This window comes from Podarcis erhardii, assembly GCF_964252035.2.
Source record: "Podarcis erhardii genome assembly, chromosome: 4".
Classification (NCBI taxonomy): Eukaryota; Metazoa; Chordata; class Lepidosauria; order Squamata; family Lacertidae; genus Podarcis; species Podarcis erhardii.
Window position 1 is genome coordinate 8,926,091 of NC_138508.1, and position 27,996 is coordinate 8,954,086.

The window sequence follows — 27,996 nt, forward strand, 5'->3', positions numbered from 1 at the left end:
CACAATAATAACTTCCTCCTCCCGCCCTCAAAAATTACAATTTATTCCAATTCTAGTTTTCCTATATCCTGAATACTGCTTGTTCTGCTTTGCACATTGCACATTTAAGCACCTCTCCCCCACCCTCCTCAAAATGTTTGCTGTTCACAAATGAGCATGTTTTTAAATGAATGATACCCAAAATTACTCATACTCTGAAAAGACAATTGAAATAAATGAACTTAAGTCTATTCATTTTGGTGGTTCTCTAGGCTGTTCATGACTTCAGGTAGCTATCACCCTGTGTTTTAAATGACAACAAAGGTGTCTGTAGGCACAGTCTGGTTGTGTTCCACGTTTTATAGGACTACAAGCTGCTGAACTGGCAATAGCAATTGCAGCAGAGTGGAGCCAGCTTCTAGCTTGTGACATTTACAGGCTGCCAGCAGTTGTATTGCACATTAAAAAATAAATAAATGCAGGCTTCCAATTGGTTGTTGTTTAAAAAAAAACATTTTTGGTTTAGAATCTTAAACTTTCAGTAGAATGTCCAGTACACTTCCTATTCAGTTACATCCTGCTAGCATTCTTTGATTTATTGATTTATTTCTTAAAATGTTTATTCTGCTTCAAAGTGATGTTTTCGAAGCATGAGGGGGCACTGGGGGCTGGTTTACGTTCTGCAGGTTGGCATTTCTTTGACATTCTTCTTGGGATTCCAGCTTCCCTGTGCAGGAGCAGTGGCTTCCAGGCTGTTTTGGAGCTGTGCATATGCTTTGCTGATATCCCGTTGCTTAGCCTCACTTGATCAAATACAGTTGTACCTTGGGTTTTGGAACAGCTTAGTTCCTGAACATTTTGGCTCCCAAATGCCGCAAACCCGGAAGAGACTGTTCCGGTTTGCGAACTATTTTTGGAAGCCGGACGTCCGACAGGGCTTCCTGCTGCCGATCAGAAACTGCGCTTTGGTTTCCGAACGTTTTGGAAGTCGAACGGACTTCCGGAATGGATTCCGTTTGACTTCCAAGGCACGGCTGTACTCATGTGCACAGAGAACCACTTCATAACGTCCGGATGTGACTCTTAAAAAATAATCATTATCATTTTTACTAGGTTTTACAATACAAAATTATTTAAAATTTCAAATACATAACCATATACAGAGATTCCTCCGAATCTCAGGACTTACCCCCTCCCTGGAGTCCCGTTTTAAACAATTAAAACTGCTTCTTCTTCCGCACTTTAACTATTATATCAATTCATATTTTCCATGATAATTGTTACACTACAAGTGAGATCAAAATCCTGCCTCTTGCCACACCTCTTTCTTGACTTACCTGGTGACTGTTTATGGAATTGGGAGATAGGCCTACCAGAGCGAACCCCGCTGCTTGGTTTGCACATTTACTTTTCCCTTGCATGAAATACAAAGGATTCAAGAGACAGCAAATGTTGTCACCCCTAGTTTCTGAATTGTACATGCAACACCTTGGACAATTGTACATGCAACACCTTGGAGGCCGGTTAAATCTTTTTGGACAGCTGCATTGCAAGCTGCTCAGCATAGGTGATTGTGTAAAAGGGCCCTAAGTGGCTGCAGAATCCAGGCTCTTATTTGTTTCCCCACAAATTCATGTAAACCGGAAAGAGTCTCTTGGTTTAAAAAGGAGATCTCCAGTTCCAGGACTTCCTGGCCTGAAGCTTCTCAGGCATTTAGGGTCCATAAATCCACTGGATAATCTGATTGTCAATTGCCTCTTCATGTGGAAACTGAGGAGTAATTAACATACTGTTGTCTTAAGGCCATATGGGTTACAAAACTTGAAAGTGCTAGAAGTTTGGACCCTAAGGGCTTAGAATGTGAAAGAATGGAGCATGCCTCCAGTTTTCAATTCAAGTAATGTTGCAAGTCCTCCCGGATATCAGAGGTTTGGGAAACGCTGGCATAAAGACCAGAGCGCTGGAACACCAAAAGATAGGAAATGCAAAATAGAGCCATTTCTGTTTGCTGGCAGCACTCTGCACTGTCTGTGGTGCACGCTGAAGTTGTCAGCAGTCACATTCCGTTCCTTTGAGGATGCCGAGCCAGGGTTGTCTGGAGAGAGTTGTTTCCAGGATTTTTCGATTGATGGGAGGAAAAGAGGAGATTCCTGACTTTCTTTGTGCTACAGCCTCTCCCTACGTACAAAAAAACCAATGCTTTTCTCCATGGATGGTCAAACTGAGACATGGCAGGTACTACAAGTGACTCGGGGCTTCCGAACAGGAGGCGGGGGGCAGTCGGAGAGGTTTGCCACCCACAAAGTAGTGCAGCTGCTTCTGTACGTAGAAGAGGGAAGGAGAGAGACACACAGAGTGAATTTCCATAGGAGGGAAGGATCGCACAAGCCAACTTGTCGGTCGCTTTCTAACTCATGCATGGAGAAGGCGTACAAGGCAATTCACACCTTTTTGATTTGGTGCTTTTTTTCATAACTGACTACACAGCTGGGATAATATCCAAGGTAGAATGAAATTGTTTGGGCAGCAGTGGTGCCTAAACGGCTTCTTGGCAAATAATGTTGTTATCTCAACAGCTCGGTTATCCGTGGTCTATACGAAAACACCAGGGTGAGGGTAAGATGCGATCGGTCAGGCCATCTAACTAAAGAAATTCAAATGCACTATGGGGTTAAACAAGGATGTGTCCTCGCGCCAACACTATTTAATTTTTATATCAACTCTCTAGCAGTAAATATGGCGAAAGAAAATGTCCACCCTCCCAAACTGGCAGGTATGCCCCTCCCGGTGCTTCTGTATGCGGACGATGCAGTCCTACTCTCCTTTTCCTGCGTTGGCTTGAGGAAGCTTTTGAGATCACTTGCTGACTATTGTCAAGCGGAACAACTATCAATAAATTACAGCAAATCTAAAATTATGGTGTTCTCAAAAAAAAGAAGGAAACACAAATGGAGAATTAATGGTCAACCTATTGACCAGGTAGCAACTTTCAAATACCTGGGAATAACTTTTCAGGAAAGGGTCTCGTGGCACCAACAGATGAAAAACGCCATTGCCAACGCAGGAAGGGCCAATAAAGCCCTTACAAGATTCTTTCATGGGAAAGGGGGAAAATACGTTCCAGCGGCCTCCCAGGTTTTTGCTGCAAAAATACTTCCACAACTCACTTATGGATCCCAGGTCTGCAGTTTTAAAAATTTTGCGCCTATGGAGGCATTTCAAACAAAATTCTATCGGTGTTTATTGGGGATCCCCCCTTGTGTATCTAATATAGCTGTCCGCTTAGAAGTTGGACAACTACCCGTTAACGCACGGCTGTGGACTCTAAAGATACACTACTGGTTAAAACTTATTTTTTCCCCGGCCGGTTTGGCTCCCTTAACACTCTTAGACACCTTTCATTCTACCTGGAAAGCTTTCCTGTTTGAAAAGATAAGAAGCCTGGGATTCTCCCCGCAGATCTTGATAGCGGCAGGATATGAGAGTGCCAGAAGTCAAGTGCTCCAACGCATTAGGGACATAGAGCTGCAATGTCATATGGGCAAAATGGATAAACACGCCACAATTAGAGACTTTGGGAGAGGGTTCTCACCCGCAAATTATCTGGCTGATTTACAAATACCTAAGTACAGACACTCCTTTACCCTGGCCAGATTCAACGTTCTGCCCTCTGCCCTGTTGTTAGGCAGATATGAGGGCAAACCATATGAGTCACGTGTTTGCCCATGTGGCTCATCGGAAGTGGAAACAAGTCTGCATGTATTGCTGCACTGTAGCTATTACGAGGACCTACGCCTGACCTTTATTGCCCCAGTTCTACAAAAGCTTAAAAATGAACCAGAACTCCTATGTATGAGAGCCTTGGTAGAAGATAAGGTCCCTGAAATTACGATCAATGTTGCCAAATTCTGTGTAGCCGCTATTAGGCGCAGGAAACAAGAGCTTTCCAATGTCAATATGCAGGCGAAGGCAAATACTTAATTTTATTTATGCTGTCTAATTTTAAATTGCCGTTATGGCCTAATCTGTATTGAAATTGTCCTTTGTTTTTCCGGTGTTATCTTTTGCTGACTAGCTGTACGAGTTAATCTGGTCTGTGACCGTTTAATAAAATTTTACTTGACAACAGCTCGGTCCCCTTGTTGCCTTTGCTTTTGGATCCTCACTTGGCAAGTGTCCTGCTGGTGTTCCCTTTAGGTTGTAGGTATAATTGCGGGACGCGGGTGGCACTGTAGGTTAAACCACAGAGCCTAGGACTTGCCAATCAGAAGGTCGGCGGTTCAAATCCCCGCGACGGGGTGAGCTCCCGTTGCTCAGTCCCTGCTCCTGCCAACCTAGCAGTTCGAAAGCACGTCAAAGTGCAAGTAGATAAATAGGTACCACTCTGGCGGGAAGGTAAACGGCGTTTCCGTGCGCTGCTCTGGCTTGCCAGAAGCGGCTTAGTCCTGCTGGCCACATGACCCGGAAGCTGTACGCCGGCTCCCTCGGCCAATAAAGCGAGATGAGCGCCGCAACCCCAGAGTCGGCCACGACTGGACCTAATGGCCAGGGGTCCCTTTACCTTATAATTGTGACAGGTTTTTCCTCTTCCAATCTCTCTCCTATTAGCTAAATGTTGACATGGAAAAGGAGGAAGGGGAAGAGCTAGAAGATGGCATGGATGCTTTCGATGACAGCAGCTCCAGTCCTTCTGGTACGCTCAGAAACTACCCGTTGACCTGCAAAGTTGTTTATTCGTACAAGGTATGTAAAAGGGCGGGATCTTGTTGTGAGTCGAGGACCCGCCACCCACGTAGTAGTAGTAGTAGTAGTAGTAGTAGTAGTAGTAGTAGTAATAATAATAATAATAATAATAATAATAATAATAATAAGAATTTATACCCTGCCCATCTGGCTGGGTTTCCCCAGCCACTCTGGGCAGCTTCCAACAAAACACTAAAATACAATAACCTATTAAACATTCAAAGCTTCCCTAAACAGGGCTGCCTTCAGATATCTTCTAAAAGTTTGGTAGTTATTTTTCTCTTTGACATCTGATGGGAGGGCGTTCCACAGGGCGGGTGCCACCACCAAGAAGACCCTCTGCCTGGTTCCCTGTAACTTGGCTTCTCACAGTGAGGGAACCTCCAGAAGGCCCTCGGCGCTGGACCTAAGTGTCCGGGCAGAACTATGGAGGTGGAGACACTCCTTCAGGTATACTGGACCGCATAGGATTGTAATATGACACAAAGACACATTATTTTTGGTTAATGGGCAAAATAAGGCCACAACTTTATTGGCTACAGCATGTGAGTAGTATTGGCTTAGGCACTGGATAAAACAGCAATACATAACTCCACCCTGCTCAGCAGGGAGTCATTTCAGGGTTAACAACCAGTGGGAGGAGCTTGTTGATGCAAATACAACTGGAAGCTCCCCCATGACATCACCGGGGGTCGTGCCATGGCCCTGGCCACCAGCAGGGCATTGGACAGGATCCACGACCGCTGGATACCCAAAAGAGGAGGGGTAGATGATGGGCATACCCAATCCTCCAACACAGTACACATATTCCAATGCCTAACCGCCAAAGTTGTGATGAGTTGCTACGAGGTAGGCGAAAAAACCAAGAGGCTGGTGCCAATTTGCCAAACGGATAAAAAAAAAGTCCTACCAACCAACCGAAGTCCATAGCAAGGTCAATACGCAGAGGAAACTGACCTAAAGGGAGGGAGGGAGGGAGATCTGATGCAAGCAGGAACAGACTGGGGACAGAGCATGCAGCTCCTTAAATGCAGCTAACCCTGCCCACCAGCCAGCCTTATTGGCCGGCTGAAGGGCATGGTCGCGGCAGCGGGGCGAATCAGAAGCAGGGAGCCGAATACACCTCCCTGCTGCTGCGGGAAGCTGCTCCCACTCACCACCCCTCCCCTCCGGGAAGAGGAGAGGCCTTGGTAAGCAAACGATCATACCGACTTTGACATCAGTGGGAGCCTCAGCTGTGTTCAAAATCAAAGCGTCCTTAGTAGACCTCAGTGTGATGCACTAGGTTTCAGTTAGAATGAATCCATTTGCATTTGGAGGAAGGGACTGTTTTGCACCGGCTCTGGCCCCTTTCAGAGGAGCAGCTCCTGAATGTGCTGCTCAGGGGCTACCTTTCGACGCAGTTCCCAAAGAGATTTCCAAAAGTGAGAAAAGCCATAGTCGTTTTTTGGTTCGTTCTCTCTCTCTCTCTCTCTCTATATATATATAAATAAAATATTTATTAAGTTTTCCAGTTGATACAGAAAATTAAACATACACAAAAAAAGACAAAAATACAAAAACAAAAAAGTAAAAACAATTAAAAACAAATATAATTTCCATTACTTCTTTTCATTAACTTGTTTCCCAGACCTCCTCTCACCTCCCCCTTTTGTATTCCAATTAAAATTCTTAATTCAGCAAATCCTTATTATAACTTGTTGTAACTTATTATGACTTATTACTTAATCACTACATTACAGCTGGTAACCACTTGATTTTTATCCAACATCACTCTAATGTCCATTAATTTTACAATGCCTCTGCAGATAGTCTTTAAATTTCTTCCAGTCTTCCTCCACCGACTCTTTTCCCTGGTCTCGGATTCTGCCGGTCATTTCTGCTAGTCCCATATAGTCTATCACCTTCATCTGCCATTCTTCCAGAGTGGGTAGATCTTGCGTCTTCCAGTACTTCGCAATGAGTATTCTTGTTGCTGTTGTTGCATACATAAAAAATGTTCTATCCTTCTTTGGCACCAATTGGCTGACCGTCTTTTTTTTGGTTCTACGCTATACAGAATGAGGAACACAGAGTTTCATTTTATAGCGCGGCTTCAAATCCAGAGCACACATCGAGGCAGAGGGACCAAAGATTGGCATATAAACAGATCCGATTTTTTTAAGCCGTGTTTATTTGATTTTACAAATATAAAATTATAACAATCCAAATGCATATCCATATATAGAGATTACTCTGACTCTCGCGACTCCCCCCCCAACCCATTCCATGGGTCCTATTATCAACATTTACAACTGCATATTATTCCATACTCTATATTTTATGTCAATCCAAATTATCCATGGTATCTGCTACATTACAAGTGAAATTAAAATCCTGCTAATGCTTCCATCTGCTTGCAGTGGTCTCCTAGATACGTTATAAATTTTCCCCATCCTTTTTTAAAGTTTTTGTCCTCTTGGTTCCTGAGTTTTCCAGTCAGCTTTGCCATTTCAGCATAGTCCATCAGCTTAGCTTGCCATTCCTCTCTGGTAGGACCTTCCATCTCTGGCAGATTTTTTTTGTTTTGTTTTGTTTTAATGACCAGGTTACAAATACAAGGCGAATTTGGGGGGCATGCACATCCTGAGGAAATAAGTTTCTAGGAAGCGTGATAATTAACTGCACCTGGTTAATATGGGAGAAGGGTACTCTTTCAGTTGTGAATAGATTTCAAGAAATCGCTTGATGGCTGCTTCAACCAGGGAGTGGCATCCTTGATCCTTCCCCTGCTACGATAGACCCATTAGAAGTTGCCTTTTCCTGAGCCTTAGTATCTATATGCCAAGATATTTATCACCCTCCTTCACCACAGGCTTCCCAACCAGACGAGTTAACCATTGAGGAACATGAAGTTTTGGAAGTTATTGAAGATGGAGATATGGAAGATTGGGTAAAGGTATCATTTTGCTTTTCCTGTCGTTGTGGCATGTTGAAAGGGCCGTGGCGGGTGGTAGGTTGCCCCTTTTTTAACGGAAAAGGAAGACAGAAAGGTGTATATATACAGTGGTGCCTCGCAAGAATCCGTTCCGCGAGTTTCTTCGTCTAGCGGTTTTTTCGTCTTGCGATTAGCGGATTAGCGCTATTAGCGGCTTTTAGTGGCTTAGCGGATAAGCGGCTTAGCGGCTTAGAAAAAGGGGGGGAAAGGGGGGGGGAGTCGGAAAAACTCGCAAGACATTTTCGTCTTGCGAAGCAAGCCCATAGGGAAATTCGTCTTGCGAAGCACCTCCAAAACGGAAAACCCTTTCGTCTAGCGGGTTTTTCATCTTGCGAGGCATTCGTCTTGCGGGGCACCACTGTATGCTCCTCCATCCATTTGCCCCCTTCTCTTAAGCCTTTCATTTTCTCAACTCCCACAGGCACGGAATAAGTCTGGCCACGTGGGCTATGTCCCAGAGAAGTACCTGCAGTTCCCAACTTCCAACAGTCTCCTGAGCATGTTGCAATCACTGGCGGCGTTGGACAGTCGGTCTCACACTTCTAGTAATTCAACGGAAGCCGAGCTGGTCTCAGGGAGCCTCAACGGAGACTCCAGCGGTAAGTGCCAGCAACTTCTGCTGTTTTGCGATGAGCTCCAGTCCTTCAGGTGGCCAACATTTATTCCATAAGTTTTGAGTCCCACTCTTTCCTACTCAAAGGCAGTTTGCAGAGTGATCAAAACATGTCGTAGATAAATGGAAGCAATGTTTAAGAACAAATTTGTTTGCTGAAAGATAAGTGGTACACAACACTATCCAACTGACTATAAATCCACAACTTAACTGGCTGTGTTTGACTATCTGAATTCTTTATACATCATATAAACATACCTCTTTTCACATTATCAAATTAAGTAGAAGCAATTAAAGACCAGCACTTGAACAGGAAATACAAATAGATCAGTTCTTATATACGTAATGTCCAAATAGAAGTTTTTTTTGTGTTCCACGTATGTCTTTACGAATACAAGTGTCAGACGCGACAACTTTAAGGAGCAGTACTTGCAGTAAATGAACTTTTTCTTTGTGATGTGCCACATATGCCTTTGCAAAGTATAGTTGCATACAGCCGAGCATACTATGCTGACAAAGCCCAGCAGGGTGAAACAAGGTATTATTCCGGGAATCCTTGTCTTAAGTTCTTTCGTCTGATACCTGCATACAGCAACTATACTTTGCAAAGGCACAGCCAGTTGCATTGTGGGTGTTATCGAAAGATAAATGGTAGCCCAAATGATCCGTAAACCTCTCCCACAAGCACCGCCATTGTCCAGCTTTTGTCACCGGGGGAAAACTTGCCTGTTTAATATTTGACTCCAAACTGATCATTTTAGCCTGCTGCTTGAGTATTTTTGTTGTATTCTGTAACCCGTTCTGGGATCATAAACTAATGAAGGGCAGGATAGAAACTGAAGTACAGTGGTACCTCGGGTTACGTACTTAATTCGTTCTGGAGGTCCGTTCTTAACCTGAAACTGCTCTTAACCTGAAGCACCACTTTAGCTAATGGGGGTCTCCCGCTGCTGCCGTGCCGCCAGAGCACGATTTCTGTTCTCATCCTGAAGCAAAGTTCTTAACCCAAGGTACTATTTCTGGGTTAGCGGAGTCTGTAACCTGAAGTATATGTAACCTGTAGAGTATGTAACCTGAGGTACCACTGTAGTAAGTAAATAACAAAACGGGCACACTCAGCCACTTACAACACTGCTTTTTACATATGACCCTCCCAAGTCGTACAGTGGTACCTCGGGTTAAGTACAGTGGTGCCCTGCAAGACGAACGCCTTGCAAGACAGAAAACCCGCTAGACGAAAGGGTTTTCCGTTTTGGAGGCACTTCGCAAAACGAATTTCCCTATGGGCTTGCTTCGCAAGACGAAAATGTCTTGCGAATTCCTGCGGGTTTTTTCCCCTTTCCCCCCCTTTTCCTAAGCAGTTAAGCCGCTTATCAGCTGATCCGCTAAAAGCTGCTAAACCGCTAGTAGCGCTAATCCGCTAAGCTGTCAATGGGCTTGCTTCGCAAGTCGAAAAAACCGCTATACGAAGAGCCTCACGGAACGGATTAATTTCGTCTTGTGAGGCACCACTGTACTTAATTCGTTCTGGAGGTCCGTTCTTAACCTGAAACTGTTCTTAACCTGAAGCACCACTTTAGCTAATGGGGGTCTCCTGCTGCTGCCGTGCCGCCAGAGCACGATTTCTGTTCTCATCCTGAAGCAAAGTTCTTAACCCGAGGTACTATTTCTGGGTTAGCGGAGTCTGTAACTTGAAACGTATGTAACCTGAAGCATATGTAAGCCGAGGAACCACTGTATAGCTGTGCTGGGAAAAGCTCCAGGAGCCACCCTTAGGATTCCAGCAGAAACTGATCTAGGAAGCACATTCAGCTAAAACACGTTTCGAACCTTGTCAGATTCTTGTATCATGACATTTGCCATTTCTTTCCCAGTATGTTTTGTAAAAGCACTTTATGATTACGAGGGGCAGACAGACGACGAACTGTCCTTCCCAGAGGGAGCGATAATCCGGATCTTGAACAAAGAAAACCAGGACGATGATGGCTTCTGGGAAGGGGAGTTCAACGGATGTGTCGGGGTCTTCCCATCCGTACTAGTAGAAGAGCTAACCGCCTCGGAAAATGGAGAGATTCAGTGCGCTGTGGATGCTCAGGTATGGGAAGAATTTTGCCCGTGACCTGAATGGGCATGCATGGGACTGGACAAAGGCTTGGTCAGCCACAATGTAATCAGCAATTGCCACATTTCCCCTGTTTCACTAGACAGTTGTGCTTTTCAGAGAGTGCCCTTAACACTGTAACAAAGGCAGGCAAGTATCTGGGAGCTAATCTCTTCCTCTCCGAGCTCAGGAGCCAGGTGGCATACCGCTTTAACACTGGCAAGCTTTGATTGCTGGATTTGTCGGAAAGGTCTGCTTGCAGCGTTCCGCACAATGACACGTCCAGCAGAGGTGTAATATTTGAAAGAAGCTCCACCTACATGTGTGTGTCACCATTGGGGGAACAGAGGTGCCCAGCCAAAGCAGCAGGGTTCAATTCCGTTCATCTTGGCAAGTTGCAAAGCCCTTCCTGATTCCAGAAAGAGCTTGCTTGGAAATCCCTCTCCTAAAACAAAAGTTCCTTCCCGCCCCCACTCATTTTAGCAGGGGATCCCATGTAAACCCGTTTCTGAACCCCTGCTAAAAAAAGAAGGGGGGGAGTCTTCATTTTAACAGGTGATACCAATGCAAATGTTCTGTGAGCCACCCAGAGTAGCTGTGGAAACCCAGCCAGATGGGTGGGCTATACATAATAAAATTATTGTTGTTGTTGTTGTTAATAACAGCAACAACAACACCTTCCTGATCCAGGAAGCGGTTTGCATCAGAATTGCCTGCTAAAAATGGGGGAGGTGCTTTGTTTTAGCAGTGGGTTGCGAGGTGCTTTGAAATCCTGAATGTCATTGTGACATCAAGTGATGGACAGATGGGCAGATCCCTCCACCAATCAAATTTGACCTGTGAAGCCAGCCCCGATGAAAATCTGGCCTGTGGAGCCAAAAATAATAATAATTTAATAATAATTTATTATTTATACCCCACCCATCTGGCTGGGTTTCCCCAGCCACTCTGGGCGGCTTCCAACAAAACACTAAAATACAATAACCTCTTAAACATTAAAAGCTTCCCTAAAGAGGGCTGCCTTCAGATGTCTTCTAAAAGTCTGGTAGATGTTTTTCTCTTTGACATCTGGTGGGAGGGCATTCCACAGGGCGGGTGCCACCACCGAGAAAGCCCTCTGCCTGGTTCCCTGTAGCTTTGCTTTTCACAATGAGGGAACCGCCAGAAGGCCCTCAGCGCTGGACCTCAGTGTCCGGGCAGAACGATGGAGGTGGAGACACTCCTTCAGGTATGCTGGACCTGAAGGTTTCCCATGCCTGCTCTACAAGGACAAGACCACATTATGGGCTGACAGAACTAGTTATTTCAGTGCCTCTGTGCTCCTTAGTCTTTGTAAGTGCTCATCAAAACCCTGGGATCCCTTTGTGGAAGTTATAACAGCCACCTGATCCTAACTTTCCCCCTATGATTCAGGGCAGTAGCTGCTCGTGAAATGTTTAAATGCCAGCGTAAATGGGAGGTTTTTGGAGAATTGCAAACGAAGGCCCCAGCCCTCAGCTTTCTTTGCCCGAGTCCATTTAATATTAATTGTGCTTCGAACATTGGCAAAGGTTAACAGCAGATGTTGCACAAAGAATGAAAGGAGTGGTGAGGGGCAAAAAGGAAATAAGAGGCAGAAGAAGGAAGTTCCCCGTCTCCTTCCTGTAATTAATCTCTGTGTGGTACATTGAGAGATCAAACAGAGCTTGGCAGCAGAAGAATTGCCAGTTCTTGCAGTTCCAGCCTAGTGTGTTCATTTCTGAAAAATGCGCCTTCATTTTGGGGTAGTGAGTCAACTTTTTATTGTTGAACTTGCTTCCTTGCTTTCTTTTACATTAAAAACCTCTTTCCTTTGTTTGTTTGTTGCCTCCTCTTTCTCCAAGGAGCGAAGGGTGATGCATGTGGGGCTATTCCTGTGTGGCGGCATGGGCTGAAAACACACCCAGTGAACTTCATGGCCTTTATCTTTTACACCACTTCAACCGCTTTGCACTATGAAGCAACCCATGCATTTGGTGTGTTTTTAAAAAAAAAAATAGACAAGCGGGGATTCGAACTCGGATCCTCGCTGTAGCACATTGATTCTGTAAACCACACACGTGGCAAATGCGTGCTTTTGGCCACTTGCATCTTTCAGTTACACGCCACGGAACTAGACTTGGCTGCAACTCCATGCTGCGTTTACACACACGAGGGCACACACTTCTTTGACACTGCTTAATTGGTGGAGAGGCCTGCAGCTCAGAGCTCTGTGGGTTCTCTGGTACACAGGGAGATCTCACTGAGCAAAGAGCTTTGGGGGAAGCTCTGCAAATGCCCTGCAGATGTGCCCATGAAACTATCTCCAGCTGTGGAGTTATCTCCCTCAGGAGGTCTACATGAACCCTCCCGGCCTCCCTAAAATTGTTTTATTCCGTTCTGCTTTTTAGTGTAGATTTTTCCAGCTTGATATTTTATATCTCTGCTGTTTTTTAAGTATTTTTTGCTCCATAAGAGGCACCTGAACATAAGACGCACCTAGTTTTTAGAGGGGGAAAGCAAGAAAAAAAATATTCTGCGCAGAACACGTAGGCGGCTCTTGCTTTTCTTGTTTTAAACCCTTCCATCCCTCCTCCTTTGCTGAGAAGCCAGCAGAGCAAGCTGCGCGTCTCTCGCTGAAGCCAGCAGAGCAAGAGCGATAGCTGTGCAGTGCCTCTTCTGCTGGCTTCCCAGCGAAGCGGGACGAGGGACGAAAGGGAGCTCTTACAAGGGAGCGCTGAGCAGAGCCTGGCAGGTGTGGGAAGGGACAGAGGGCAGCCCGTCAGTCCCTTCTCCCACCTCGCAGAAAAGCCCCGTGTGGCTCTTTAAAGGAAGTGGGGCTCTTGGGGGCTTTCCCTCAAGGTGGGAGAAGGGACTGGTGGGCTTCCCTTCTCCCACCTCGCAGAAAAGCCCCCAAGAGCCGCACACACGCTCCACGCGGCACTTTAAAGGGAGCGCTGAGCAGAGCCTCTCGCCTGCATTCGCTCCATAAGACGCACACACATTTCCCCTTACTTTTTAGGAGGGAAAAAGTGCATCTTGTGGAGCGAAAAATACAGTAATATCAATTTCAGAGTCTTGCTTTTAAATTTGTTTTCAATGCATTGGGTTTTTTAAAAAAGAATTGTTATGCTTTTGTTATGTAAACGCATGTCTGCCTTTCTTCCTTTTTTTCCTGTGAAGCCAAAAGCAGCTTACAAAGTAATCCTTTTAACTTGTTGTTTGCTCACCTTGGATCACTGTGACAAATCGGTCTTGGATATAGTGATTCATAAATAACCAAACATTTTTGCCAGTCGCAGAATTACGGTGAATGAATGAATGCTTCTATTCCTGTCGTTTGAAATGGTTTGTTAAGATAACCCTGAAAAGAGCCTACTATGCAGGCACGACTCTTTGTAGGCAGAAACCACCCGGTTTACTTTGTCGCAGCTCTTCCTACTGTTTATTCCTTGGATTGCAGGTATCTCCATCTCCAGCACCCCAGAATTCTCTGGCGCCACTGCCGCTCTATGACCAGCCTCCAACCAGTCCTTTCCACAGCCCTGATAAGAGAAGCTCCCAGTATTTCCCAAGGTCTCCAACGACAAATGGTAAGAGAGATGAAAGCTCTAATGCTAAGATGAAAGCCTGGGTGTCGCTGTGTACCCTGCATGAGAGAATAGCCAAATTTTGTAAGAAGATGGAGCAGGTTTATTTTTTTAAAAAAAATAATATTTATTATTTTTAAAGCTTACAAAAAAGAAAGAAGAGAAAGAAAACAAAAGAAAAGAAAAGAATACAATACAATATATAAACAATACAAAACACAACCTTAACACATTAAACTAAACACAATAAACTAAACAAAACAAAACAAAAACAATTTAAAAGCATACATCATACCTTTTCCATGCTCTGTCTTTCATTCCCTTGTTTCATCGACCTCCTCTCACCTCCCTCTTTGTATTCCACTTCCATTAATTGTTTCAGCAATTCCTTTCCATCTTTCTCTATTTTCTATCATATAAATGTCTTAACATATTTTAAATCTTATTTCCATTAAAACTAGTATACTTATTTAAGCTTAACTCCTTATAACATTTCTACTAAGGCCATAAAATTTCATTCCAACATTTTTCTATCACTCATTAATTTTACAATATTTCTATATATAGACTTTAAATTTTCCAATCTTCTTCCACCATCTCCTCTCCCCGGTCTTGGACTCTGCCAGTCACTTCCGTCAGAAGATGGAGCAGGTTTAATGTATGGTTGTAGCAGGGAGCAATGCAAACCACTGGGGTTTGCACTTCTGACTTTTCAAAGTCCTGCATACACCAGGAGCTGGGGCAGCAGCGGCGGTGGATAACCAGAAAATAAAGACTCTCAGAATGTTAAATTTTGAATGAGGTGTTGTTCTCTTATGCGGCCACACAGAAAACACACATCCCTGAAGTTCGTGAATCTCCATTGCAAAAGAAAAAAGTCCCCCCAAAATTAATGTTCTTACACAAGGCTTGAAATCCCAAAGTTCTCCACTCAGCATATGTCAGTGGTGCAGCCTATGTAACCGATTTCGTCTGGAAGCAAATATTGTCAGGGACTGGCTGGACGAGGAGGAATGGTGGGAGAAGAGGAAGGCTCAGAGCCCAGGGAGTGGTGGTGGTGGGGACACTGAAGACAGGTCAGAGTTTGAAGGGAGGGGGCAGAATGGTTGGGTGCTGAACAAGCAACAGGCTGGAGTGAGAGAAAGGAAGAAGAGGCAGAAAGCACTGCAGACACAGGACAGGCAGCTGAGGAGGAGGTGGGGGCTGAGGCTGCAACAGATTCACAAGAGCCGGCCAGTCCTACTGTATTTGGCTCCCCTCCACCCTTGTCTACAAGGGCACAGAGTTCTTTGTGTGGAGAGCAAAGACAACCGAGTCCCTTCCCAGCAGAGTTTAAGACTGCTGGGAAAACAGCCGAACGGGGAGGTGACTAAGGGGGAAGTGGGGGGCACAGATCATCAGTTCTGGCAACTGCTTTACAGGGGCCAGTCTTGCCCGTAGCTTTATCTGTTCGTATTCTGTTTCCTTGAATAAAGGATCAGCTTTACTGCTCGTCTCGGTGCTGACCTGCAGCTGCACCAGTCCTGACATAAGTTTGTTTTTGTTTTGTTTCTCTCCCCACCCCCCACCAGTTTCAGAAAACAGCTACACTGCAAACTCTCCTGGATTCTCTCAGCCACCACGACCTCTTCCCGAAAGCACTTCATATGGCAAACTGAGACCAGTAAGTTTTCTAAACGCACCACAGAGCTATAGAAATTGAGTGTTGTTGCTTTGACTGGGGCCAAACACAAACTGGCTTAGAAACAGTCTGCTGCACGCTGCACCTTTGGGCAGAACTTTGTCATTGCATTTCATTGGTGGCCAGCCTGAGATATGGTTGCCATGGGTAGCTGAGTCTTCTTGGATAAGAGGCTTGTAAGCTTGGTTGTGGCACAGGGTGAGACCCGTTCTCCTCTGTTCCTCTACTTCCTGCTCCCCAGTAAAGTAGACCAGAGAAAAAAGTTGCCCTGAGCAATGCCAGCAGCCATGGTGGCGGCAGCAAAAGCGGTGGCCAGCATTGGCACACAGTCCTGGCAACGAGGATGCTGTCCCAGACAGAAGATGCAGCAAGTGATGCCAGGCTAATTGTTGTGGTGCCAGTGGCGCAGTCCTGTGACTCCACGGGGCTCAGGAACCTTGCAAGATTTTTGAGTGCTGGCAGGGGGCATGTGCAGGAAGTGATATATAATGACAGGACTATGTTCTTCCTGCCCCCCCCATCAAGGCTGTGCTGGAGCAGTCAAGCAGATCCCAGGGGCGAGGCTGGAAGAGGAGTTTGGTGGCGGATCACCCTCTTTCCACGATGCAATGCTGAGAGGCGTCCAATCTTTCACACCCCAAATGTGGAAGGCGTTAGATGCATGAAGAACCTAAGAAGAGCCACAAAACTAGCTAGCCCAACACACTCTTTCCAACAGGGGTCGGCTGCCTGCTTGCATAAAAACCCCGGAGTAAGGCATAGCAGCAGGGACACAGGTGGCGCTGTGGGTTAAACCACAGAGCCTAGGACTTGCCGATCAGAAGGTTGGCGGTTCAAATCCCCGCGACGGGGTGAGCTCCCGTTGCTCGGTCCCTGCTCCTGCCAACCTAGCAGTTCGAAAGCATGCAAAAAAAGTGCAAGTAGATAAATAGGTACTACTCCGGCGGGAAGGTAAACGGCATTTCCGTGCACTGCTCTGGTTCGCCAGAAGTGGCTTAGTCCTGCTGGCCACATGACCCGGAAAGTGTACGCCAGCTCCCTCGGCCAATAAAGCGAGATGAGTGTCGCAACCCCAGAGTCAACCATGACTGGACCTAATGGTCAGAGGTCCCTAGACCTTTACCTTTGAGGCATAGCAGCAGTAGTCCTGTTGCTATGGCCACAGCATCTCATGTTCAGAAGCAGACTGAATAGATGGGAGGCTCCATTTAGCTCTCCTGGCACAACAGGCAAACCATCTCGTAACTTTACCCTTGATTTGTGGCACCCTTTGCCACCACTGCTGTAAATAAGGAAGTACACCACCAGTAAAATAGGGAGATAGCCACCAAGATCTTTGCTGAGCACCCCAACCAGCGGCAGCTTGTGGTGGAGGGAGCTATTGATGGCTAGTAGCCGTGATGGCTGGGCTCTGCCTCCACGGTTGGAGGCAGCGATGCTTCTGAATACAAGTTGCTGGAAACCGCAGGAGGGGAGAAGAGAGCTCTTGTGCTTGCCTTCTTGCAGGTTTTCCACAGGCACCTGGTCGGCCACTGGGAGAGCAGGATGCTGGTCTAGGTGGGCCATAACACCGGTCTTGAAAGACCTACATTGGCTCCTAGTACGTTTCCGAGCACAATTCAACGTGTTGGCGCTGACCTTTAAAGCCCTAAATGGCTTCGGTCCAGTATACCTGAAGGAGCATCCCCACCCCCATCGTTCAGCCCAGACACTGAGGTCCAGCTCCGAGGGCCTTCTGGCGGTTCCCTCACTGCGAGAAGTGAGGTTACGGGGAACCAGGCAGAGGGCCTTCTCGGTGGTGGTACCCACCCTGTGGAACACACCCTCCCACCAGATGTCAAAGAGAAAAATAACTACCAAACTTTTAGACATCTGAAGGCAGCCCTTTTCAGGGAAGTTTTAAATGTGCGACACTCTGATGTATTTTTAATATTTTGTTGGAAGCTGCCCAGAGTGGCTGGGGAAACCAAGCCAGGTAGGCGGGGTACAAATAATAATTTTATTATTATTATTATTATTATTATTATTATTATTATTATTATTATTATTATTATCATCATCATCATCCAGCAGGCTCTTCTGTTCTTAAACTGCATGCATGAGGACCATGGTTGGCTCTGTGCTCAGGTTGGTTTCTCATGCTCGGTTTTGACTGTTTCAGGTGCGAGCTGCCCCTCCCCCTCCCACGCAGCATCGCAGGCCGACAGAGAAGATTGAGGATGTTGAAATCACCTTGGTGTGACCAGCGGGGACGAATTGCGCAGTAGTGCTACAATCAAGGCCAAATGTTGGCGATGTTTCGTCAGCTCTCATTCTTGGGCACCTTTGCATGATGATGATGATGATGGAAGAGACTTTTTTTAAAAAAAGACTTGAGGAGAAGCGGGAGGATTCTCCGGGGCTACTGACGTGGCGGTGGCCCCTTCTTCCCACGGTCATTAATATTTTGTGCCTTTTAATTTGTTGCTGTTTGGTTCCACTTTATATATCTGCCATCCTTACTCCTTTAGCACAAAAAGCAAGCAGAGGAACGCCTTTGCAGCTGAAAAGCTGGCCGTCTCAGTTTCCGGCGGAGGCTTCTGGGAGCTCCCCATTCCGTGCCGCTTACAGCCAGTCTACAGATCGCAGCTTCCCTTGCGGCAACCGTTCTGCAGGTGGACTCTTCCCCGTCACTGCTGCAGCATGTAGCACCACGAGTTGAGGTCCCCTTCCTCGTCGCATCAGACACCTTGAGACCTCTTGATGAGGGAAATGGGGGCAATTTTAAGCGGTGCTTGCGGGCTGCAGCAGGAACAGAAAGTCACCACAGGAATACATTTCTGCAAGGTGTAAGCAGGGCATGTACGCCAGCCCATAGTCTTGCATACATAAACCATGTGCATTAGTACAGTATATTACTGTTGCCATAGGAATGTGTCAAAAAAAAAATTCTTTTTCCTATTCAAGTAGCGTTACTTATCTGATTAGGTTTATTAATCAGAATGTATAGCAGAGGAGGGGATGCACACAAGTGTAAGTTAAAGAAGAGGCTGGCTCCTCTCTCCCCCCCCCCTCTTTCTCTCCCCTGCCCCGAACAAAAGATGAAACAAACAAAAAAACAAAAAAAACCCCAATTCTACAACTAAAGAAAAGCACTGCAGATCCTATTGGGGTTAATTACTTCCGCGCGCACCTCTTTTCGTAATTAACAGTGAAAACCCCAGCGCTGAACGTTCCTTTTGCATTGATATTTATGCGGCGCATTTAGTAATAGAGTATCTACTACTACAGAAATGCTGACTTAGTAGCAACGACATGTTTTTCTTAGGGTAAAACTGAATAAGCAGGATTCTCACCGTAGAGCTGGAACTAGGTGTTCATTTCCTCTTTGAGAGGGTTCCCCCCACCCCACCCAAACCCACCGCCCTCCCCTCCTTTTGTACTTGTGTCTCTCCTGGCCCCAGTCCTTGCTGTGTAGTTTGCTCTCTTGACATTAGCAGTATCTTTTGGACACTGGAACATCCGGCTAGAGTGAAGAAGTTTTAAATGTTTAGAATATTGACGTGTGGTGTCTAGCTTTAGCTTTGGGTAGTGCTAGCTCAGAACGCCGCGCCAAGCCCAACGGCCAGCCTCAGACCCAGGGGGCAGCGGCGATGTCGGCTGGAGACGGACAGTCCTTTGATTTCTTCTCCTCACCCCCAACGGCGTTGAAAGAGGCACGGCGGCGCCGTTGCCGCCTCCCGCCTGCAGCACTCGTTTTGCTTGTCCAGCTATCGCCTCTGTTCCAAAAGGCTTTCGAATAATCTCCCCACCCCCAGCCAGCTCTGCAAAAAATCTGGAAAACCTGCTGGCAGAGGAAATGGCACCGGGTCAAAAGAAATGGACAACAAGGCCTCCGTCTTGCCTCTCTCCCCCCCCCCCGCACTTGGGACTAGGGGCAGTGGAATCGCAACCATCCCCTCCCCAAATCAAGCTCAAAAAGCCATCCCTGGGGTCTTGCCAGTTCCGTCGCCCCACTTTGGAGGGCGAAGAGCGGAAAGTAGATGTTCTCAAGGGGGGGGGCGCAGCGGAGAGGCCCCTTCCAAACCCCGGTTTCTTTGAGCGAAAGCCGCTTGCGACTTACAAAAGAGGCGGTCGTTTTGTAGTTGAATAACAGTCAAATAAGGGGGAGGAAATGTATTTTGGGTGGAATTAGTCTCTTGAGGGGCAATACTCAAGAGGGAAGAGGAAGAAGGGGCAACCATTTGAATCAAATTCCATCCCAAGTCGTTTCCAACCAAAGGGCTGGGATATATATTTTTTAAAAAACCACCTACAGAAATGTTCTTGGAGCTGAAACGTCAGTGCTGTCGAAAGAGCTCTTGTATGTCCGTTCTCCAGCCAACCCTCCCGGACCCCTGCAAAGCGCGTAAAACCTAGAATCCGTTTCTGCATTTTGTTGCCTAATGGAGTACATCTTCCTTTTTTTTCTTCCTTTTTAATTCCGTGGCTGCATTTCGTGAAACCGTTTGACGAGATTTTCATCTTAAAACTTTGCACAAATTATCTTGGCTGGGTCTCTGGACATATGACTGTTTTTGCCAATTTTTTTATTTCCCTTTCGTTTGGTTGGCCTGAGCAAGGGAGGAGCTGTTTGAAGCCTAATAGCGCCTTCAGCAGCAATTGCCAAATATCTGGCAGATTTCCTGTGAAGAATTTTTTTTGGAGGGGGTGGGGGGTTGCAGGGGGGGTGCTAATTCTGTCCTGTTGATCTGTTTGAGGTCTTTTAAAAAAAAATGTTTATCAAACTTATTCTTAAGTTTTTTAAAAACAACAACAACACAAATCCAATTTTTTAAAGAGCTGTACTGCATACATTTTAAAATGCTTCATGAAAAACGTTGCCAATAATATCAACATGTTCCATTTCGTTGGCCAGTCTCCCCGCATATTTTTTGGTGTGTGTTACCCAGACTCTCAAAATTCAGAAAGTGTTATTTAAAAAAAAATCTTCTTAGTTATATTTTAAAAATATTTTCTGTAAGAGCTGCTAATTTTTATTTAAAAAATAAAAGTTGTAAAAATACACCTCCTTTTTAAACTTCATACAGGGCATGCAATAGAACATATCACTGTGTACACCGACAGTACACTTGAAAGCAGACCTTTGAATGCTTTCTTTATATTGGCTGTAAAACTTTGTATTTATTATGTATAAAATGTTGAATAATAAAAAGTGGCTTTAAATCATGGGGTGTGGCTTAGTGCATATTGAATGCTGAGGCATTGCCTTTTATCAAGCTTGAACAAGTGGGGCACTTTTATAAAGGGATTTAGGGTGGTGCTGTGGGTTAAACCACAGAGCCTAGGACTTGCTAATCAGAAGGTCGGCGGTTTGAATCCCCGCGACGGGGCGAGTTCCCGTTGCTTGGTCCCTGCTCCTGCCAACCTAGCAGTTCGAAAGCACGTCAAAGTGCAAGTAGATCAATAGGTACTGCTCTGGCGGGAAGGTAAACGGCATTTCTGTGCGCTGCTCTGGTTCGCCAGAAGCGGCTTAGTCATGCTGGTCACATGACCCGGAAGCTGTACACCGGCTCCCTCGGCCAGTAAAGCGAGATGAGTGCCGCAACCCCAGAGTCGGCCACGACTGGACCTAATGGTCAGGGGTCCCTTTACCTTTACTTATACAGTGGTGCCTCGCAAGACGAAATTAATTCGTTCCGCGAGTCCTTTCATCTTGCGGTTTTTTCGTCTTGCGAAGCACGGCTATTAGCGGCTTAGCGTTATTAGCGGCTATTAGCGACTTAGCGGCTTAGAAAAAAACTCGCAACAACTCACAAGACGTTACAAGACATTGCAAAGCAAGCCTATAGGGAAATTCGTCTTGCGAAGCACCTCAAAAAACAGAAAACTCTTTCGTCTAGCGAGTTTTTTGTCTTGCGAGGCATTCGTCTTGCGGGGCACCACTGTAAACCTGAATGTCGGCAGCTGTCTTACCCTGAATCAGACCTTTGGCCCATCTCAGTTCAGTATTGCCATGACTGATCGGCATTGGCTCTCCAGAGTCTCGGACAGAGGCTCTTGGGGTGACTTACAGATCAATACGATCAAGAATCGTAGAGGCAGGAAGCATCTTGAGGGTCATCTAGTAAAAACAAAACCATCAACCAAAGCAATGTCCAGTTCTTCCACTTCATCATCCATACATTTCAATCTCATACATACACACACGCTTGTTTGATATACATCCTCAATATTACAGTGCTCATAGAATTTTAGGAAGGACGCGGGTGGCGCTGTGGGTTAAACCACAGAGTCTAGGGCTCGCCAATCAGAAGGTCGGCGGTTCGAATCCCCATGACGGGGTGAGCTCCCATTGCTCGGTCCCTGCTCCTTCCCACCTAGCAGTTCGAAAGCACAAAGTGCAAGTAGAGAAATAGGTACCGCTCCGGTGGGAAGGTAAACGCCGTTTCTGTGCGCTGCTCTGGTTCTCCAAAAGTGGCTTAGTCATGCCGGCCACATGACCCGGAAGCAGCACATTTAAGTGAGCAAGGTCCCAACCAAAGAGAACTAGCAACTTCAGTTGACAGAATGTGTGCAACTTGCAGATTTAACATCTAGAACAGGCCTAGGGAAACTCGGCCCTCCGGATGCTTTGGGACTACAATTCCCATCATCCCTGACCACTGGTCCTGTTAGCTAGGGATGATGGGAGTTGGAGTCCCAAAACATCTGGAGGGCCAAGTTTGCCGATGCCTGATCTAGAATAAGAGAGCAAGAAGAACATACGTTTAAAGAAGATTGGAAAACATCGAAAATATACGGCTGAAAACGCTGGCAGCACTAAGATAAGTAATTTTTGATGGATGTAAAAGTGGGAAATTGATTTGAATGGTCATAGTAAAATATGAAGGGATGTATGCTATGTAAAATGAACCATGGAAAGAGAAGAAGGGGGAAGTCATTGGATATTTTAAAGTTCTTCAAACGTTTATTTGAAATTGTAAAACAGAAAATTTAATAAAAATTACCATCATTGAAATAGCATGGGTACAATTCAGGTGTTGTTGCACGTGGAAAAGCTGGACCGATGAGCTCAGTAAAGAGACCAAAATGGCTGGGGAGGGGGGTGGAGCACATAGTGTGGGGCAGACCCTAATATTTATATATATATATATATATATATATATATACACACACACACATACCCCGGCCAGAGCCGGGCTCAGGGCAGCTAATACTAGTAAAATTACAATAAAAACATGGGGGGGGGGGAACAATTTAAAATACAGGTTAAAATACAATTTAAAATGCAGCCTCATTTTAAAAGTAGCCCATAGATCAAAACCGTAAGGGGAGGGAAACATAAGGGTCCAAACCAAAGGCCAGGTGGAACAGCTCTGTCTTGCAGGCCCTGTGGAGAGATGTCAAGTCCCGCAGGGCCCTGGTCTCTCATTCCACCAAGTCGGGGCCAGTGCTGAAAAGGCCCTGGCCCTAGCTGAAACCAATCTAACCTCCTTGTGACTTGGGACCTCCAAAGCGTTGTCATTTGTGGACCTTAAGGTCCTCCGCGGGGCATACCAGGAGAGGCGGTCCCGAGGGTCCTAGGTACGAGGGTCCTAGGCCGCATAGGGCTTTAAAGGTCAAAATCAGCACCTTAAACCTGACCCTGTACTCCACCGGGAGCCAGTGCAGCTGGAAAAGCACTGGATGAATGTGATCCCACAGCAAGGACCCCGTAAGGAGCCTCGCCGCAGCATTCTGCACCCACTGGAGTTTCTGGGTCAGTTTCAAGGGCAGCCCCACGTAGAGCGAGTTATAATAATCAAGCCTGGAGGTGACCATCGCGTGGATCACTGTGGCCAGATCAGGGCACTGGGAGATGTGGCAGATGAGCTGCTTTTCCTGCGTGGTAAGAATTGTGCAGTATGGGAAATTGGCAAAGTTGGATATAAATCTTACAGGCCGCTGCAAGCTGACTGTGTGAGCGAAAGAGAGAGATCTTCCTGTTATCTACACAGCAGGAACCGTGAGATGCTGAAGATGTGTTTGCAAAGGTGAGCTGCTCCTATCTGTCCCCAGCATTAAACACAGAGGAACTGGGATTATAAAACTGATTGAAGGCTCTGACCGGAATGAGAACAAGCCTCTGCATTGCAGGAGAGGAGGGAGGAAGAAGAGGAACCGTTTTTTACGGACGGATGGAAAGGGAAATGCACGCCGAGGAAACTAGGAGTCCTTGAGTCAGGGGTTGCTATGTGCAAATGAAGGGGGGGAAAGCTGCCTGCAGATTATCATCCGAGTTGGAAGGGGCCCTCCAGAGGTCATCTTGACCAACCCCCTGCGACGCAGGAATCGCAACTGAGTTTCTGAACCCCAGCAGATCCACTTTGGTTAATGTGAGTATATCCCAGGATAACTTGTAAGCTGCACAGTATTTCCTCCTGAAAGTGAACGATGAGGAAGGCCGACCCATTTCACACACCAGTGGGGGGGCAGATGGGGGCGGCCGATTCTGCAAGCCACCTCTGAGAAGGCCCATTGGAATGGCTTTCAACCCTTCAATGAGAAAACTAAGACGAAAGAACAACCTTGCAGGTAGAAAGCCACCAATGGTGTGGATTCCCCTCCCCCTCCCCGTGTTTTGCACTCGCTGCAATAATAATATTATAATAATTTATTATTTGTACCCTGCCCATCTGGCTGGGCTTCCCCAGCCACTCTGGGCGGCTTCCAACAAGGATTAAAAATACATCAAAATGTCACACATTTAAAACTTCCCCGAACAGGCCTGCCTTCAGATGTCTTCTAAATGTCAGGTAGTTGTTTATCTCTTTGACATCTGCTGGGAGGGCGTTCCACAGGGCGGGCGCCACTACCAAGAAGGCCCTCTGCCTGGTTCCCTGTAACCTCACTTCTGACATCCCTGACCACTGGTCCTGTTAGCTAGGGATGATGGGAGTTGTAGTCCCAAAACAGCTTGAGGGCTGAGTTTGGAGATGCCTGATCTGGAGGGCGCTATGTTGGTTACCCCTGTATGTATAGGGGCACCAAAATATTTTAAGTGCTGAGTGCCTCTAAAGGTTTAATCCAGCCCTAGCAGGGACGTGGGTGATGCTGTGGGTTAAACCACAGAGCCTAGGACTTGCCAATCAGAAGGTTGGCGGTTCGAATCCCCGTGACGGGGTGAGCTCCCGTTGCTCGGTCCCTGCTCCTGCCAACCTAGCAGTTCGAAAGCACGTCAAAGTGCAAGTAGATAAATAGGTACCGCTCTGGTGGAAAGGTAAACGGCGTTTCCGTGCGCTGCTCTGGTTTGCCAGAAGCGGCTTAGTCGTGCTGGCCACATGACCCGGAAGCTGTATGCCGGCTCCCTCGGCCAATAAAGCGAGATGAGCGCCGCAACTCCAGAGTCGTCCGCGACTGGCCCTAATGGTCAGGGGTCCCTTTACCTAAAGCCTTTACCTTTAGCAGGTGGAAATGAGGCATATCTATGAGGGGTAGGACAAAGGACAAAGATGGTGAGAATCAGCGGGAACACCAATTTCTTCTCGTTGGTGTGGCCCCTCTATGTTTGGGGCCCAGCACAATTACTCCCATTATATCCCTCCCATCCATACATAAGCAGATTGTTCATAGAACTGTAGACCTGGAACGGACCCCAAGAGTCATCTGATTAATGGGTAGGCAAACTAAGGCCCAGTGGCCGGATCCGACCCAAATCCGGCCCGCGACGGTCCAGGAATCAGCATGTTTTCACATTAGTAGAATGTGTGCTTTTATTTAAAATGCATCTCTGGGTTATTTGTGGGGCATAGAAATTCGTTCCTTTCATTTTTTTCTCAAAATATAGTCCGGCCCCCCACAAGGTCTAAGGGACAGTGGACTGGCCTCCTGCTGAAAAAAGTTTGCTGACCCCTGCTCTAGTTAGTACAACCCCTTGCAAGGAAGGGATCTCAACATTCAGCCCCCCATCCAAACTGAAACCATACCGGACGCTGCTTAGCTCTGCAAATGTGCTAGCGGTTTTATTCCTGCACCACCCATCAGCAGTTTGAACTTTGTTAAACTTCAGTAGGAACAGAGCGGCGATGTGCAGACACACATTTTTGGCCGATTAGGGAGAATTTGCACTAATTAATCATGGGGGAAGGAATGGAGGAGGAGGCATCTAGGACTAACTGCAAGCCTTAACAAGTATTAATTGCTTCTTCTAAAATCTTCTGAACTAGCCAGGTAAAAATCAATGGCAAGGATCCAATTAAAAAATTGTTCTGAGCCCGAGGATTAATTTAATTCTGAGGCATCAAGTGTATTGAATTTTCGCAAAAGCGGGAAAATGTTTTATTTGGTGAACAGAAGCAAAGTTGCCATTTTAGGTGGTGTCCTTTCCCCTGGCTAAAGTTTACTTTCAGAAGGGTCTGCTTTAATAAGAAAAGTGGGGTTCCTTCCTTACAGACGCCTGCTATAATCCCCTAAAATTCTGTTCATATGTTTGATTGCACAGCCATTGCAAAGCAAGAGACATAAAACAAAACACGTTGCACAGTTAAAATAATTATTAAAACTATCATTCATTCATTCAATTTATTTTTTATATAATATTTTTTATTAATTTTAACATATAAATTATAAAATGTACCACAAAACTTATCACTTATACAGTCTTTTTAGACTTCCATCAGCACCTCTGATGATCCACCGTTTTAACCACTTCTTATGCATTCCTTAACTTTATATTGCCTTTACATATCTTAACAAATCATCCTTCCCCTTGTCCATTGTTACAATACTTCTAATAATACTCCTCACAAAACTTCTTGCAACCCTACAAACGTTGTCTGTTCTTCACAATTACTTTTCAAATAGTCCATAAATTTACTCCAGTCTTCCGTGAATTTCTGGTCCCGCCGGTTTCGAATCCTTCCTGTTAGTTTATCTAATTCTGCATAGTCCATTAACTTCATCCTCCATTCTTCAATCGTCGGTAACTCTTCTTGCTTCCATTTTTGGGCTAATAATATTCTTGCTGCTGTTATTGCATATAAAAAGAGCGTACATTCCTTTCTATTTATGTCACTCCCCACAATGCCCAATAGAAATGCTTCTGGTTTCTTTATAAATGTATATTTCAAAAAAAAAAAAATTCAACTCATTGCATATCATCTCCCAGAAGCATTTCACCTTTTTACATTCCCACCACATGTGATAAAATGGTCCCTCTTTTTCTTTACATTTACATTCATTCAATTTATATGCCGCCCTTTAAGCAAAAGATCCCAGGGCAGTGTACAACATTAGAAACACAGTACAAAACATCAGTGATAAAAATATAATAAAAACATAGTAAAAAGTATGCAGACTGACAGCCTAACAATAAAATAGTCATCATAATTGCAGCCCATTCCCCCCACCCTTTAAAGGCCATAGATTATTTAACAGTCATAGGCCTGGGCAAAGAGGAATGTTTTCAACTGGCGCGGGGAGCCACGACAGAAAAGGCCTCTTCTCTTGTACGAACTAGACATTCTGTCCAATTAAAAATTCTGTCCAATTAAAAATTCAACTCACCATCCCTGCAAACCTTTCCATTTTAATTTGCCACTCTTGAAAGCAAAACAGGTCACCTGTTTAAAGTACCAAATCGATCTGTCAGATGAGATATTGCCGGAGAAAATAAGAAAATATTCCTTTACACCATGGGAGCAGCGAGAACACTGATTGCCAAGAATTGGGGAAAAGAAATAATCCCGACAAAAAGAATGGCAAGACAAATTATTTGATTATATTGAATTGGCCAGATTGACAGAGGCAATCAGGGGTCAAACCAAGCAAAAATTCCAAAAAGAATGGGTAAAATACAGAGACTGTCTTAAAAAGTAGTCCTCTCAAATTAATACTTGGACTTGTTTCCATTAACGTCTACAAAATAATTTACGGTACTTAAGTTAAAAACAGAAAGAAAAAGGTAATGATGAACTAAAAAGGAGACAGTTTACCAAAAACGATAAAAGAAAAGTGTTGAGGATGAAGGAAGTCAATTGGAAGAAAAGAACTGAAGAGTGTGTGTGTGTGTGTGTGTGTGTGTGTGTGTGTGTGTAATTGACAATTATAGGGATGCGGGTGGCGCTGTGGGTTAAACCACAGAGCCTAGGACTTGGGTCGGGGGTTCGAATCGCTGCGACGGGGTGAGCTCCCGTTGCTCGGTCCCTGCTCCTGCCAACCTAGCAGTTTGAAAGCACGTCAATGTGCAAGTAGATAAATAGGTACCACTCTGGTGGGAAGGAAAACGGTGTTTCTGTGTGCTGCTCTGGTTGGCCAGAAGCGGCTTAGTCCTGGTGGCCACATGACCCGGAAGCT

General features: G+C 45.7%; 1 protein-coding gene across 6 annotated transcripts in view; it reads left to right on the forward strand.

Annotated features, from left to right (window-relative positions):
* Nucleotides 1-20,889, forward strand: part of FCHSD2 (FCH and double SH3 domains 2) — a 150,563-nt gene extending 129,674 nt beyond the window's left edge. For 2 of the 6 annotated variants that reach the window (XM_081860316.1, XM_081860313.1), the window contains exons 14-20: nucleotides 4,588-4,722; nucleotides 7,577-7,660; nucleotides 8,121-8,298; nucleotides 10,187-10,407; nucleotides 13,874-14,003; nucleotides 15,578-15,663; nucleotides 17,843-20,889. In XM_081860316.1, the coding sequence (XP_081716442.1) occupies nucleotides 4,588-4,722; nucleotides 7,577-7,660; nucleotides 8,121-8,298; nucleotides 10,187-10,407; nucleotides 13,874-14,003; nucleotides 15,578-15,663; nucleotides 17,843-17,923 (915 nt within the window). In that variant the 3' untranslated portion in view covers nucleotides 17,924-20,889. Of the gene's footprint in view, nucleotides 1-4,587; nucleotides 4,723-7,576; nucleotides 7,661-8,120; nucleotides 8,299-10,186; nucleotides 10,408-13,873; nucleotides 14,102-14,651; nucleotides 14,673-15,571; nucleotides 15,664-17,842 lie in introns of those variants that run through there. The other 4 variants (XM_081860317.1, XM_081860318.1, XM_081860314.1 and 1 more) reach the window with 3 other exon arrangements.
* Nucleotides 20,890-27,996: the final 7,107 nt, after the last annotated feature.